The sequence below is a fragment of the Pseudochaenichthys georgianus genome, chromosome 11 (assembly GCF_902827115.2).
Source record: "Pseudochaenichthys georgianus chromosome 11, fPseGeo1.2, whole genome shotgun sequence".
In the NCBI taxonomy this organism is placed as follows: domain Eukaryota; kingdom Metazoa; phylum Chordata; class Actinopteri; order Perciformes; family Channichthyidae; genus Pseudochaenichthys; species Pseudochaenichthys georgianus.
In genome coordinates this window covers 6,948,032-6,962,581 of record NC_047513.1, presented here as the reverse complement: position 1 = coordinate 6,962,581, position 14,550 = coordinate 6,948,032, and the positions used below count along the sequence as shown (strand labels likewise).

Sequence of the window (14,550 nt, the reverse complement as noted above, 5' to 3'; positions counted from 1 at the left end):
GAGTTATCATATGTCACTTTCCTTTATGACTTAATAGAACTGAATTAGTGCAACACTATTGGTATTTAGGCAAAAGGTTATTTAAAAGCAATTACCCAGAATTACAGCTCAATCCTAACCTAAATGTGAACTAATGCACATGTTTACATACTCCTGGGACTTTGGTCCTTTGTGCTGCTGTCCAATCAGAGAGGCTGTGGCGGAGCAGCCAGCGCCCCTGTGGGGAGCATCCTGAGTGCTGGATGGTGACTCAGCTGAAAATAAGCGTGGTGACGTTGTACAGTTCATCCGCAGCACCTGCCGTTTCTCACAGCAGCTCTCTCACTGAGTCAAGTCTCAAGGATAGGTGTCTGATCACTTGGCTGCAACCTTGAGCTTTTGTCCTGGTTACTGCACATTAGTAAATATAGATGTTCCACATTTCGGGCTGGGCAATATTTCAGTTTCATCATTTATTAATGTACTCTAGAATCATATTTTTAAGTGTATGACTGTGCAGTTTCTAATAGTTTCTCAGATGGAACAGAGGATCATCTTAACTTGCCTTGAGCATCAATTCACTTTATAGGCTAGTGGAATTTGGCAAGCATTACATTTTGATATATTTACACCCACAAATATTTTATGAATATCATTGTATTGATTTCGACTGCCATTCATATTTAGTTATAGATATGTATTCATCGATAACAAGTTTTTCTTCATAGTGATGTTTTTAAATGTCTTGTTTTGTCAGTCCGAAAGACAAAGATAGAGTTTAATATGATATAAGAATTTTTTTTCAGTAAATTAGGTTATATATTGTCCCTTACAGCTCACACTAGTTTTGTATTATCACTATTCAAATTAAACATGTTCCAATATTTAGTGTGAATATGATGTTTTTTTAATTCTGGAAATTATTAAGAAAATAGTGGGGGTTATAACGGAGAACTAGATTTGTTATAACACAATTCACAATAACATTGCTGATATTTTCTAACCCTTTTTCTGTTTACCATGGGTCAAACTTTAGTGTGCCTGTTGCTTTAAGAGAATAGCGCGTGTTGTTTTTAGTCAGATGTTAAGCTAGCTTTTAACAGCAAGTGTTTCTAATTAGTAAGTAAGCCAGGCCCAAAAACGTAGGATAACCTAGCTTGTCCCGTTTAATGATAACACTCTAACTTTTGCTGCCAGAAAGAAAAATATACTTTGAACGAGCCGAGTCCGAAGGTTTTAACCGCAAAATGGACTATATAGAACTGTCTGTCAGGCGGCGAAGACAACATAGGCTATGTCGCAGATAGTCATGGACGGTAAGCCAAAAACAGTAAGCAGTACAGTTAGCTAAATAACAGTAGGAGAAAAATATTCGCGGTCCAACAACGTATTCCTTCTATGTGAGAAAAAATGACAAAAAAACAGCATAACTGTTAAAAGTTAGAAACCCTGAAACCATATTTAACTAAAGGTAAGACACTTAGTTTCTTCATTAGCATGTTGACTAGATGGTTCAAGCAGCCTACACACAAAACATAACTTCTCAGAAGACCAGTAATTGCAGTCTGTAACCAATATTTTTTGTGATTCTTTATTCCTGTTATTGAATTCTTATTTTCCAAGTTGTTAATTAAAAAAAATCGTAACTTTTAGAAGTTTGCTTTCATGAATGTGTCATGAAGTCAAGCAATGTTATTGCTGTAAACATATAACAGGCCATTTCCTTTCTTGTATGCTTGAAAATGTGCTGAACAGGAAAAGTTTCTCCTTTTTGTAATTTCTAGCAATTAAACCTGGCCTCGGTGGTCTGGTGGTACCTATATATATTATACAGTCTATGGTACCTACCTCTAATATTTGTAGTTAAGTTGCAATAACTTACAGGAACCTTCCTTTTGATCTGTTTTGAGAGGTTCTCTGACTCCATGTTCCTACTTTTCTTCTCTCCATGTCCATCCAGACCATGGAGGAGGTGAAGGACAGGCCCAAGAGGAGGCCTCTGGTCAGGGCTGCTTCTGAAGAGAGCTCCAGTGATGTGGGCGCATTAGGTTACACTCCGTCCCCCGGAGACACGCTGCCCTGGAACCTGCCCAAACACCATCGCATCAAGCGCTCCAAGTCGGCCTCTGAAAATGTGTTGGACCCAGCAGACAGGGCCGTCATCCGCATCGCAGGTACGATGTTCACGGAGAAGGAACAAATAGATATAAATGTCTATTAAGGAGAGATCTTTATGTGTGTGCAGTAATTCCTGCTCAGCATGTACTGTAACACTGCTGCTGTAACCAACTGTTAATGCTGCGACTATTCTCGTAGGAAGCTCTCCTCAACAGTCAATCGCATCCCTATTTTGGCGGCTTTGTTATAATACTGATAATTGTGATTGATCTATGATCCTCACACGCTGGTCGCATGTTTTAATTGTATTTCATCTACTCGCCATATCAACTGTTGTCTAAAATGTACACTTTAAGTTGGACCCTTGTTTTTTCTGTCAGTGCTGACTGCTATTGACTGACTGCTTTACTTCTGAGGATGTGTTGCATATTATGCTGACAGTTTGTTTTTGTGTTCGAGGCAACTGTTTTTGTTTACTCTGCTGTAGTCCCGCGTGATGGTCATATTCTGGGTGTTAGCATTGCCAGAAGGTTTTGCTTTTATGCTTTAATGATATCTATTTACCTATTGGCAGCAATTGCATTGGTGAAATTAGTAATTCTAGTGGCAGACCCGAGTTTACCTTTGTTATTTTTGGCAGGTTAATTGGTGTGTATTGAGTTGAATTGGTGGTTAGGTGCTTCTGCCCACATTGATGGGCTCATGTGGTTAAGCAATGGTGACATGACACATTCATATTTATTTGCTCTGCTATCTGGGCTTCATTGCTTTTGTCAAGTGGTACCGACCCATTCACATATTCTCTGCACAATGTTTATGCAGCGAGGCACAAGGGACATATTTACTCAAATGTAATGGGTTCATGCGATTCATGTTTTGTGTTTTATACTACTGACATTTGCACTGCCAGCCTTAAATGTATACCCATTTACTGTTGATTTTTCTGTCACTTATTGACAAGTACAAAACAATGTTTCATAAGATGATCAATCTGAATTCACAAGACATCGTGCCTGTAATGAGAATATCTACTATTGTGCTTTACACGACCTCAGAGAATCTTTGAAGCAGTTAAGAGACATATATTGCATCACACCTTTTCATTACCATGATCTCATTAAGCTTATTTGCTCCTCATGGGGGGTTTCACACTGATCGTTGCACTGCTCCTCCACCTCTATCTGAACACGGAGACACTCGGAAGACGTTACCCGCTGCTTCAGCACCTCCTGTGGTGGGTGTGGAGTCTGGTCTGCTAGGGTGGGGTACTGCAGCACAGTCCTGACTCCCGTGGCAGGGTGTAATCGTCTCTGCACTCACAATAGCAGCAGCAGGATTGTATGACTTTCACTTCGATGTCCTTCTCATGACTTACTGTACGAGCCACAGCCCCCAGACGGGATGCAAATGCTAGGGTCTGATCACATATCAGATTAAGGCGTCTGTATGTTGTCTCCTTGGATTGCTGCCATAATGGCTCGATGATTAACCTTGTGAGACACATGTATACACGGTCGGAGCAGTAGCTTCATCTCACAACAAATGGACGCAGGATGACTTGTTATCAAGCGGCAGACAGGTTGATAGGCAGACAGTGTTGGTTGATACGTTAAATAAGACGTCAGTAATGCTGTATCAGGTAGGGGTCTATCGTGCTTGTTTATTGATCAAATGACTGTGAGTCTCCACAGTTGCTCTGTTGACGTGAGTACAAGTCATGGTGATACAAAATACAACACACAATGCTTATTAGAGAGAAACACCGTGATACTGTCAAGGTCAGAAGAATTGTAAAGAGGAGGGGGTGAAGGATCCTGGTTTAGCATGACCTTTATCCCAGCTGTTTCTCACCAGGATACGGCTGTTCGCCTCCCTTTTAAAACCCAAATCTGACATTCAGTTTTGTTTTTTTACATCACTAAGTTAAAAAGGTAACACACTTGCTTATGTTTGAGCCAAACCATGATGTTTTACTAAACCTAACCAGTTCTATAGTTACCTAAACCTAACCAGTTCTATAGTTACCTAAACCTAACCAGTTCTATAGTTACCTAAACCTAACCAGTTCTATAGTTACCTAAACCTAACCAGTTCTATAGTTACCTAAACCTAACCAAGTTTTGTTGTCGTTTTCTTTTGTCCACATGTTTAAAACTGCAACTGTAATGATCTTAGCTGGGTTCAAATCTTAGCGAGATGATGCCTTTTAGCGATGCTAGCATCACGGCTCTTAAGAGGACAAAGTCGATCTGTCGGTGCTCTTTAAACTGTTTGGAGGTGCGGGTAATTATCTGCCTTACGGGGTCAGGAGCATCAGCACATGTTTACGCACTGTTGGAAAAGGCTGGTTATATTTATGGAACTCTGATCTGGTTTCTTAGTGAGAGATGAACCATGACTCACGCGGTGTCAGGCCCCGCAGTGTGGGAGAGGAGCAGAGTTATTGCAGTACCAGTGAATCTTTCAACATTTCATAGAGGAACATCGCTGACGTTTAACTTCACTGAACTAACACAGACCAAGATAAGGCTGAAGAGGAGGGCACAGAAACTTGGCTTTTTTCTGCTTTTCTGTATCAGTACTCCTTTTTGTTTTTGATGTAACTATTACACTTATCTGGTTCTTCTTGCTAAATTAACTACACAACTTACCCACACTTTTTTTTTCTTGACATAATTCAAGTTTATCTCAACGTTAGACAAAATGCTTAATGTCATTCTGTAGGTTCTAACTTTGTTCTGTTATTAAGGATCACTAACTGGACTTAATACTTTTTTCTCACAACACATTCTGATAAAACAGCTTGTGGGGCTTTGTGCACTTTCTGTCAGAAAATAGATTTATGGATCCATAGATTTATGGATCCCATTGTACAGTCGTCACCATGACTACTTGGGGCCCAAGGATATCTTTGAGACCTTTGTGCGACTGACCATTTTTGTCTTTCATTGAATAGTTTCTTGTTTCTTTCCAGAGGCTTGTCCTGTCACTTCCACCGAGCAGTTTCTAAATACTAAAGATATGTAGGAGATGTGTTCCTACACTTAATGCATACCCATTTCAAATGAGTGTCTTCAGTAACATGCTTGGTGCACTCTGATCAAACTCGGGCTCATGACCCAGGAAAGGAGAGGAGTTGTGCAGTACACACTCTGGACACAAGAGAACAGTATACACAGAGAAAGTGCAGCAGAGCAATGCACCTGTATATCCTTATTTCCTCCAGAACAGTATATGCACGTCTGTTTGTTCTAACTTTGTCAGTACATATATTTAAATGACTCATAACTAAATATGTTTTTAAATAAAGATACATGCAGTCTGTCTGTATGAATTATTTACAACTTTGTTTACTTGATTGAACTTGTCTTGTAATGTTATGTTCACTAACATGAAATACTTTATTTTTAATGTAAATCATTAACCCCTTGTTTTCCTTTGGTTATCTTCTCTTTATTTATTGTAGGGCTATTTATGCATTCAATGTAAGTGCATAGACACAAATACATTATCTCATGGATAAGATCTATGAAGAGATTGACTAACACTAATTCCTGGCATTAGAACATTAATAATGCTAATGTGATGACAGTCATATATTACACACACTATACAGTAGCAACACTGACTGCATCACAATATGTGATAAGACTTCCGGCTGCCAACTTGTAACCAGGCAGGATCACACAAATCAGAGGATACACAAAAAGCATTCGATGACTGGCGAGGGGGCGTTCGGATCCTTCCTTAGATGTGTGGTTGTTTTCTTTTCCGTAAGCAGAGAACAGAAGTGAGTGGCACAGAGTCTTCAGTTGGTGATGTGTGGGACGGCTGCTTGGCCCTGCGCTCGGTCACTGCAGCCAGAGTAAGACGAACAAACCGAGAGACAAAAGTGAGACCTTCTCTCTGAGAGACACTTTACACCCGTACTACTGGGGTAGAGAGAGATCCATACATGTGCACTTCATACAACAATATCAGAGCCAACATGTTCTGCATGCTGTAGAAAAACAACACAGGATGAATAATCAGGCCCTCAGTGTTTCATTGGCTTAGTGTTTCATTGGCTTTATATTTACTTTGTAATATCTTTGGAGTTGTGTTTGGTTGGTTTTGAACCTTTTCAGTAATTACAGGTTGACTTTCTGTCTTTTTTTAGAAATGTTCGTATGGCTGTCACTTAAAGGGGAAAGGAAACACCAATTACAGTTATAATATTCCGGTAGTTTATTCATTTTACAATGGATATTGATCGTAATATTTATTGTATATGATATTACTCGCCAAAAGAAAATTAATTATCCGCCGGCCGGGTGGGGAATTCCGGGACCAGGCCGCCGCCATTAGGGGAGTCCCAAATGGTGACGTCACTGGCTGTGTTTTCGCTCCACCAAAAGTCAACACAACGTAGCAGATATGGCAGCGATGGAGGAATTTTGCAATGAGATCGACGTTTTGAACGATGAATTTGACTATTCGTCGGGAGATGACATTGATGTGGAAGCATCTACAGTTACCAGGCATCCCATGGCCTATGCTTATGAACCGATTCGGTCGAATAGAGTGGCATACGATCCGGAATAAAACATTTTAAAAAACACAATGCTAACAGTGAGCCTCTGAATTAGCCCCGAGCGAAAATGCTAACCTATTACTGCACCGATAGCTCCCTTATTACTTATCCTAGCCGCACATCCAACACATCGTTTATGATCGCAAGGAGACACAGAATCTAACGGTGCCCACCACAACACTGAAAGATACAAACTCGCGAGGTTATCCACAAAAACGTACATCAAAACAAGTGGCGCTAGGTACTAACATACGCCAGGCTAACGGCTTACCTTCCTCATTGTCTGGTCTAAACTGGTCTTCAATGGCATTACAACGATAAAAACGATGATGTAGTTAATCCATAGGTTAATATCCAATGGGGCTGTGTCCCCTTTGAAATGTTCTGATAATCTATAAGCAATACAACTGCAATTCGTTATCTGCTGTCCGCTCTGTGCTCCGTGCGCTCTGGGTCCTGCAATACCATCCATCAATAGCAATACTAGCCTTTTTAGGGCTGTTTTCGACAGATGAGCGTGTGTATGCCAGTTTAATTAGTTGAGCTATAGAACACCCCCAATTCTCTATTGTGCGTCATAATAATAGCTACCATTTAGTTTGGACGCGATTGCGTTAATTAATAAGGTCACACTGTGTCAGTAAATACATGTGTGAGCTAGTAATCTGGTAGTGCTGCAATATTTACCTCTCTCTCGGCAGCTGAAGCAACTCGTTTGGTGGCTCGAACTTCACGTTTGTTGACACTGTCATTGTCTTGCGCGGCCGACGTGCTGGGACGGTCGGTGTTCCCGACTGCATACGTTGAGAAATCGAATATTGTGGGAACAGATCCTGGCTTCAAATCCAATGTTTTGTATTGAACCAGGCATCCAGACTGGACTTTGAGCAGCTTCTCATCCTTTAGTGGCAGCCTATGGAAATGTACTTCTTCCTTCTTTGTATAAAATCCATTTGTGCAGCCTGGGGCAATACAATAAACTCCTGACGACGACCGTTTTCTTGTAATGTAAACTACTGGTGCATTGCACGCCATGTTGTTTGTTATTGAGCTTTGGCCCAGGAAGCCGCACCCAATCAGTGACGTCACTGGAAAAGTCCCGGAGCAATGGAAGCGCCCATGGTCATTAGGCACGTATTTCAAAAAGTAAATTCGCGTATCTCGATCGTTTACATTGGAAATAGACTAGATAAATAAATTTCCTAATGGTAATATTGTCGCATGGAAAGCAGTTTGAAAAGTGTTTCCATTTCCCTTTAAAGGTGGGGTAGGTAAGTTTCAGAAACTGGCTCGAGATACACTTTTTGTTATATTCCATGAAATGCTCTTAACATCCCGTTAGCAATGAATATCTTAAGTGCTTTGACAAAAAATCAAATTTCATCTGTAGAAGCTGGCCGGCTAAACGGATTGGATGGTCTACCTGCCTGTCAGCCTTCCATCGGGGCACAAACTTATCTCGTGCCCTCATTGGTCATGTGCGCGTTCGTGTGTGTTGGAGGAGGGGCTCTGTAAGGAAGTGGCAGATTTTCTCCGGTTGTGTATTTTCAAATTCTAGCGATCTCGAGCCGGTTTCTCAAACTTACCTACCCCACCTTTAAGGTTCCAAGAGTTTCACCTTTTACTCCAAACAAGGCACTGCCGTTTTTTCCGCATTTTTCTGCATCAAAATCAAGATAATCATAATTGTATCGATAACATAGTTTTCTCCCTATAATATCGCTATTATAGTTTTTATCTGTGAAAATCTTAAAGATGTGTTTATATGAAAAATCCTATTTCTCCTAAAAACATAGCAGATTAGGTAAGTGTTTATTATATTCAGTGAACAATTATTGAATTTATACATATGTTCATGGTTTTATCATTTAATAACTCACTGCAATTAGTTTGGTGCCGCAAAGTTGCATACTGTAGCCTTACATGATTTCTCGGGTGACTGAGGATGTTGAAATATTTGACATTCCTGACGTGAAGGATTTGTTAATGTACATTTAGCAATTTGCAGTTTCATGAAATTCTTCTTTGACCCCTGATCCCTCTGAAGGCTGAGAAAACAAACTCCCAGCTGCATGAGAAAGTGATAACACACACACGTGCTCGGGCTGCGAGGATATCTGCAGTATGTTGTGTCTTTTTACAGCATTGCTACTCTGACTGGCCTGACTTCAAATGGTGCATTATGTCAAACATTGTTCATATTATATTTGTTAAGCAAGTAAAGATTAAAAAATGTTATTTTTTTTTTAACTTAATCTGTCCAAAGAGTGCTGCAGTGGTGACGTATTTCTGTAGGCAGACCCAGCAGTTAGTCACAACACATCGCTTTGCTTACAGAATCACAATACTTCGCAAAAACTGACATGGTTGAACCTCTATCACTTTACGTTTCATCATGTGCTTTCCAATACACACCCTGCTATCAACAGCAAATAAGCCCATCTATTTTCAGATGGCATTTGTCAATGCAAGAGTAATTTTGCGTACAGAATTCATGCACTATAATAAGCCGTTTCTCAGGGCACGCATTGGAACATGACGCTCCAGAGTCTGGTCCTGGGACAGAGCGCTCGTTAACGTTATCTGTCCCATCTGCGCTGCCCCCGTTAGAGCAGGTCCAGAATCACTCTCTCGTTGACTGTAGCGGCTAATCAAATACGTTTGGCCCACGTTGCGCCCAATGGCATGGCCAGAGGTGTGTGAATGTTAGCTTATTTGAGCAAGAAACATTGCCCCGTAAGAATGCGGTGTTCATGGGTAAATGAAGACTTGTAGAATGTAAGGCGCATTGAGGGGTCGTAAGGACTGGATAGAGCGCTATAAACGCAGTCCGTTTCCTATTTGAATGACTCAAAGTACATGTCCTCAAATGTTCCTGTCAGAAGTATGTACTCTGTGGTTCTTCCATGCATCCCGTTTGTCTTGGCATCCTGATGTGCTATTGTCACGGCTTCATCTGAGAGGCTCTGTGATCTCTCTGAATTTAACAGTATGTGTTTACTCCTTTCCTGGCACTTTACAGCGCACTGATTGAAGAGCGCGGCCGAAGAATCAGACTTTGTTCTGGTTCTTGCACAATATAAGAATAATATTCATTGTGACAGCTAACCCAAAAAAATAAAGAATGTCAGTGGCTCAGTCAGTAGGGGCTTGGACTGGGAGCCGCAGGGTCACCGGTTCAAGTCCCCGAAGAGATCTAAATATGGAGTGTGGCCTGCTACTTGGAGAGGTCCCAGTTCACCTCCTGCCCTGCCGTGGTGCCCTTGAGCAAGGCACCGGACAACCCATTGCTCCCCGGGCGCAGTGCAATAGCTGCCCACTACTCCTAGTGCTAGACTCCTGGTACTAGGATGGGTTCAAAGCAGAGAACACATGTCACTGTGTGTGCTCTGCATGTGTGAACCATTAACGAGGGTTTCACCCCTCCCTATTCTATTCTATTCAGAGAAGGCCCGAACAAGTTGATTGATCTTGTCAGAGGATAAAACAAGTTCATTATATTTTTGAATATAAGCAGTGCTGCATATAAGCTGCAAGTATTTTTAAGCAATCGTTATGTCATGTGACATTTGAGTTCACAACATATCTCTTTTTTTCTGAAAGAATAAGAAGTTGGTTCAGAAAGTTTTAGCTTTAGTCTCTTTTCTGTGAATGTATTTTCTCACTTAAGGTTGTTTATCTCCAAGCTGCTCCATTGTTAAGAGCTGCACTGAAGAGGTGTGGTTCTCTTAAACTTTCAATGCTGCCGTCATTCAGTTTAGGGAATATTACATTTTTAAAGCTCCGAGTCGTACAGGATCTTCTCGGCATGCCTTGCCCCAGTTTCTCCAGCAGCTGGAACTCAAATAACCCCACGCTGCTCCGTCATTTGTTTTTTCATCGAGGTAGCCATGTGTGTCTCTCTATCAGGGTTGTGGCGTGTGTGTGCGTGTGTGTGTGTGTGTGTGTGTGTGTGTGTGTGTGTGTGTGTGTGTGTGTGTGTGTGTGTGTGTGTGTGTGTGTGTGTGTGTGTGTGTGTGTGTGTGTGTGTGTGTGTGTGTGTGTGTGTGTGTGTGTGTGTGTGTTTAGGAACTGCTGTCTGCCTCAACTGGCATCTATCTCTGACGTATGTGCTCGCCTCTGTGCCTTTAAGAGGAGGGTCTGATATCCGTGTGTGTGTGGGTATTTCTCAAGCTGAGGAGGGGAGTGGTGGTGGTCTGGAATGAAACCTACAGCTTTAGGGGGAACACTGTGACTGAGTGTGGCTGAGGAAGAAGGTGGGGACAGACAGACAGATAGGTGGACACACAGCCAGGAGGGCTTTTCATCACCACTGAAGGGACACAGAGTCAAAGAGTGCCAGTGGGAAGTTTAAAAGAAAGTTTAAAGAGAAAGGAAGTTGCCCTAACTCTGAGTAGCAGCCAGGCCATGTCCATGCCCATGTTTGACCCGCGCCAGAGGCTGGCGGAGGAGCAGGACTATGTGCAAGCCTTTGAGAACGTCAGAGAAAAGTATAAAGGTAAAAACACCCGCCTCTTCTCCTCTTTAGTGGCTTTCATTGTGCATAACTGGGCACACTATGATGTAGCTTGAATTGGAGCTTTGGTGTGAGTTAGTGCATGCTCCAGTGACTTATGGTGTCTTACTCACCAGCCTTCATTGGTTTCATGGTGATGTGTCCTGTAGTATGATGTCTCTATTATCTATATGACATACACATGTGGTCTGAGTCCCAGGCATTGGACAATGAGAACATTTCTTGTCCCTGTTATCCTGGCAAAATAAATGCAATTCACAATATTATCCCAACAATCATCAAAATATGCTCTAAACTCTAAAAGATTGCACTGAAATAAATTGAAATAATTATACCTTACAAATATGTTATTATTATTTTACGTCAGGATATTCACTACAATCTTGAGCATTCATTGCGATCAACTTACTGTGAGTGTTTTATAACCATCCACAATAAAATCGCATAATATATATATATCCTAAAATAGCGTCCCGTCTCCACTGACAACTTTGAACAGAGCTGCTGGAGCCATCGTAGAGTTCAGAATCAAATCTTTGTTATTATTATCATCGCTGGAGCAGCGTCACTTCATCCACCATAGCTTCCTCTTTGGTGATCTGTAAGAGCTCAAAGACAGATTTCTCTCTGAGAGCAGGTGGATGAGCTTTGGCCTTCAGATCAAGCAATTCATAAACAAAGGAGTCCTAGTCTGTGTCCTCTTCTCGGAGCTGTCAGCCTCTTTGACATACAGGGGAATCACTGGCATTGTGGGCATAGAGAGGTGAGACATCTGGCCCTGGGTTGAATGGCACAGGTCCAACAGTGCACAACAGTGATAAGGACCACCAGCCAGCCAGGCGGCACATCAGAAGGACATTCACTTGATAATGTCTGGGTAAACCATGACATTATCACTTTCAAGCCATGACTTGAAAGTGATTTTCATATTAGCCAGCAGACACAGAAAAGCCAGATTAACCTCAAGATGCTCCAACAGATCTTTTGCTTACCGGATTCATCATTCTGAATTTAACCAATGCAAAACCTGAGAGGGAATCCTGACCTCTGTGGTTAGTTTCATAACATTTTTTTTGACATAAGGAGGCCTATAAAGTTCTACCGTTTTGAAATGCTTCTGTTGCAGGCGTGATCTCACTGACCCCTAAAAGAACATAGCACTCAAAGACAGATGTACAAAATGAAAGCCCTATGCGGTGGACCATCATTGCATATGGTACGGCTGCACTCATTTCTGCAAATCATTGTGCAGACCTACTGTATATGCATGCTTGTTCATATCAGTGTCATTATTGATTAATAATTTAAATAAAATGTATTTGCATTTGTAGACATTGTTTTCTAGTACTTTATGCACCAACTTATTTTTATTGGTGAATTAGGAGGTACAACATATCGGGAAAGAACCATATTGAGTGTTTGACCCAGCGGCCTCTTGCCTTTTATAGGTCAAAGTGCAAGTAAAGGCAGGTGTACTACAACATCTGGAGGGGGTTTGGGCTATGACACAGGCTGACAGTAACAGCTGTGCTCTCATATTCTGCTTGCCATTCATATACAGTAGTAGGACATCATTGGAAAGCATCTGTTTAGAGCCACAAGTAGTTTGAATGCCTTTAAGTATGTCTGTGTGAATCAAAGCAATATGCATTGTTGTTGAGAGGCAGCTTGGATGTTCAGAACATCTCTGGTTAAAAATAGGTTGGAAGTAAAAGCCTCCCTAAGGATAAACGGGCCTTGTCTTGTGTCTATGTTTGGAGCAGTAACCATCCATTCCCATTTGTCTAGTCCTTCTCTTCCCATGCGGTTGCCCCCTGTGCATGTCACTGTGGGAAGAGGTCCTGCTGTGTAGCTCTGCTGGCAGCACTCTGCTGCTCCAGGCCTCCGTCATATCCTCCAGCCCCTCTGCCAGGGTCCCGCTTCCTCTTATTCTTTCCTAATGTTGGTTTTTGGCTTGATGCTTTTTGTTTTAGATATTTGTACAACCACACTGATTGTAAAGATGAAAAGGGAGCCAACAGTTTATGGTGTGAAGCTAATGCTTTTTGCGCTAAAAGTGGATTTAATGTTTAGAGATTTGTCATTAAATATCAGCCATTTCTCCAGGGCAGTTGCATAAGTCTGCATGTGTGTGTGAACCGGAAAATGAAAGTATGGCCCCCTTAATACTGTAACCCAACACACTCTCACTCCATAATCGTCCAGGAGTGACGTTTGGTCAGTGTCCGTGGCGTGCAATTGTGACGCTCCTAGGCTCCTTCAGCTTCAGAAAGGGACGCAAATAGCTTTCAACTGATTGCAATGTATTCCCATCTGCGGCGGGATTTGACGCTTATGGAAGCACGGCATTCGTTTGTGTCGGCTGCCCTTAAAGGCAATGTGAGCGTCCATTCCCATTGGATAACGGAGAATTGTACACCCGGAGGTAAGTATTCCTCTTACTGTCGATTGATTTTACAGTGATATCTGCACTACTCATCGACTAAAAAACACCAGATTATCCTTGTTAATTACACAACATTGATTGGTTTAAATTGTGTGCAATGCTTTTGTATTTTTCCCCTTCGATTCGGAGAAACAAATATTTTTTCGGAGTAAAGGATGGCAGAAGACACTACACTAGCCAGAATCCCCAGCTATCGTTTAGGACTACACCATGTGCTCTGTTTGACAAACTGCGTTTTTTTTCACCATTCATTCCAATGGCTGGCGTCTATGTCACGTGATCTTCACATTTCTCCCTGCAGAAAAAAAAACATGGCCGAACTTCGTTTTATTCTCGCTGGAAAATGCCTATTTTAAAGTTAGTTTGGCCATTAAAATGCGTTTTGATGTCATTTGATGCGAGATATATGAGTTGTTATTTCAGATTATGTGCACAGTGGATGTACATGATCTTTAGTTTGCTAGTTATTACGAAGATTACTTCAGTAAATTGCGTCCATAGAACGTTTTCATTGTTACCAAGGTGGTTGCTAGGGACGCTGCGATCGATATTATTTCTGTTATGTTGTGTAACTGTTTAATGGTCTTATCTTTATTGCTACCCCCTTCCCCGTCAATGTATAGTGTTGGTCCACAGCGCAAACGTATTAGTTTAACAAAATCTGCATCTAAAGATACGTTATTTTCCCCTGTGCAATTCCAGTCTCACATCTCACAGCACATCGTCATTAACAAATATCGGAAACACAACGAAAACATTTAAAAAAAAAAAAATAATAATACTTTATTCCGAGTGTGCTTGCTTTTCTCTTTGAAAGTCATCACACAACGGCATTGTAATACACGGTTCGGCTGCATTAAATATTACATATCTGCCGTAGTTCTCTATTTATAGAGCCCTGATGAGAAGACTTGGACA

General features: G+C 41.4%; 1 protein-coding gene across 2 annotated transcripts in view; it reads left to right on the top strand.

Moving 5' to 3' along the window:
- Positions 1-1,230: 1,230 nt before the first annotated feature.
- pleca (plectin a) overlaps positions 1,231-14,550 on the top strand; it is a 117,194-nt gene continuing 103,874 nt past the window's right edge. Inside the window, exons 1-2 of one of the 2 annotated variants that reach the window (XM_034093823.1) lie at positions 1,231-1,295; positions 1,940-2,153. In XM_034093823.1, the coding sequence (XP_033949714.1) occupies positions 1,943-2,153 (211 nt within the window). In that variant the 5' untranslated portion in view covers positions 1,231-1,295; positions 1,940-1,942. Of the gene's footprint in view, positions 1,296-1,939; positions 2,154-10,898; positions 11,169-14,550 lie in introns of those variants that run through there. The other variant, XM_071204790.1, reaches the window with a different exon arrangement.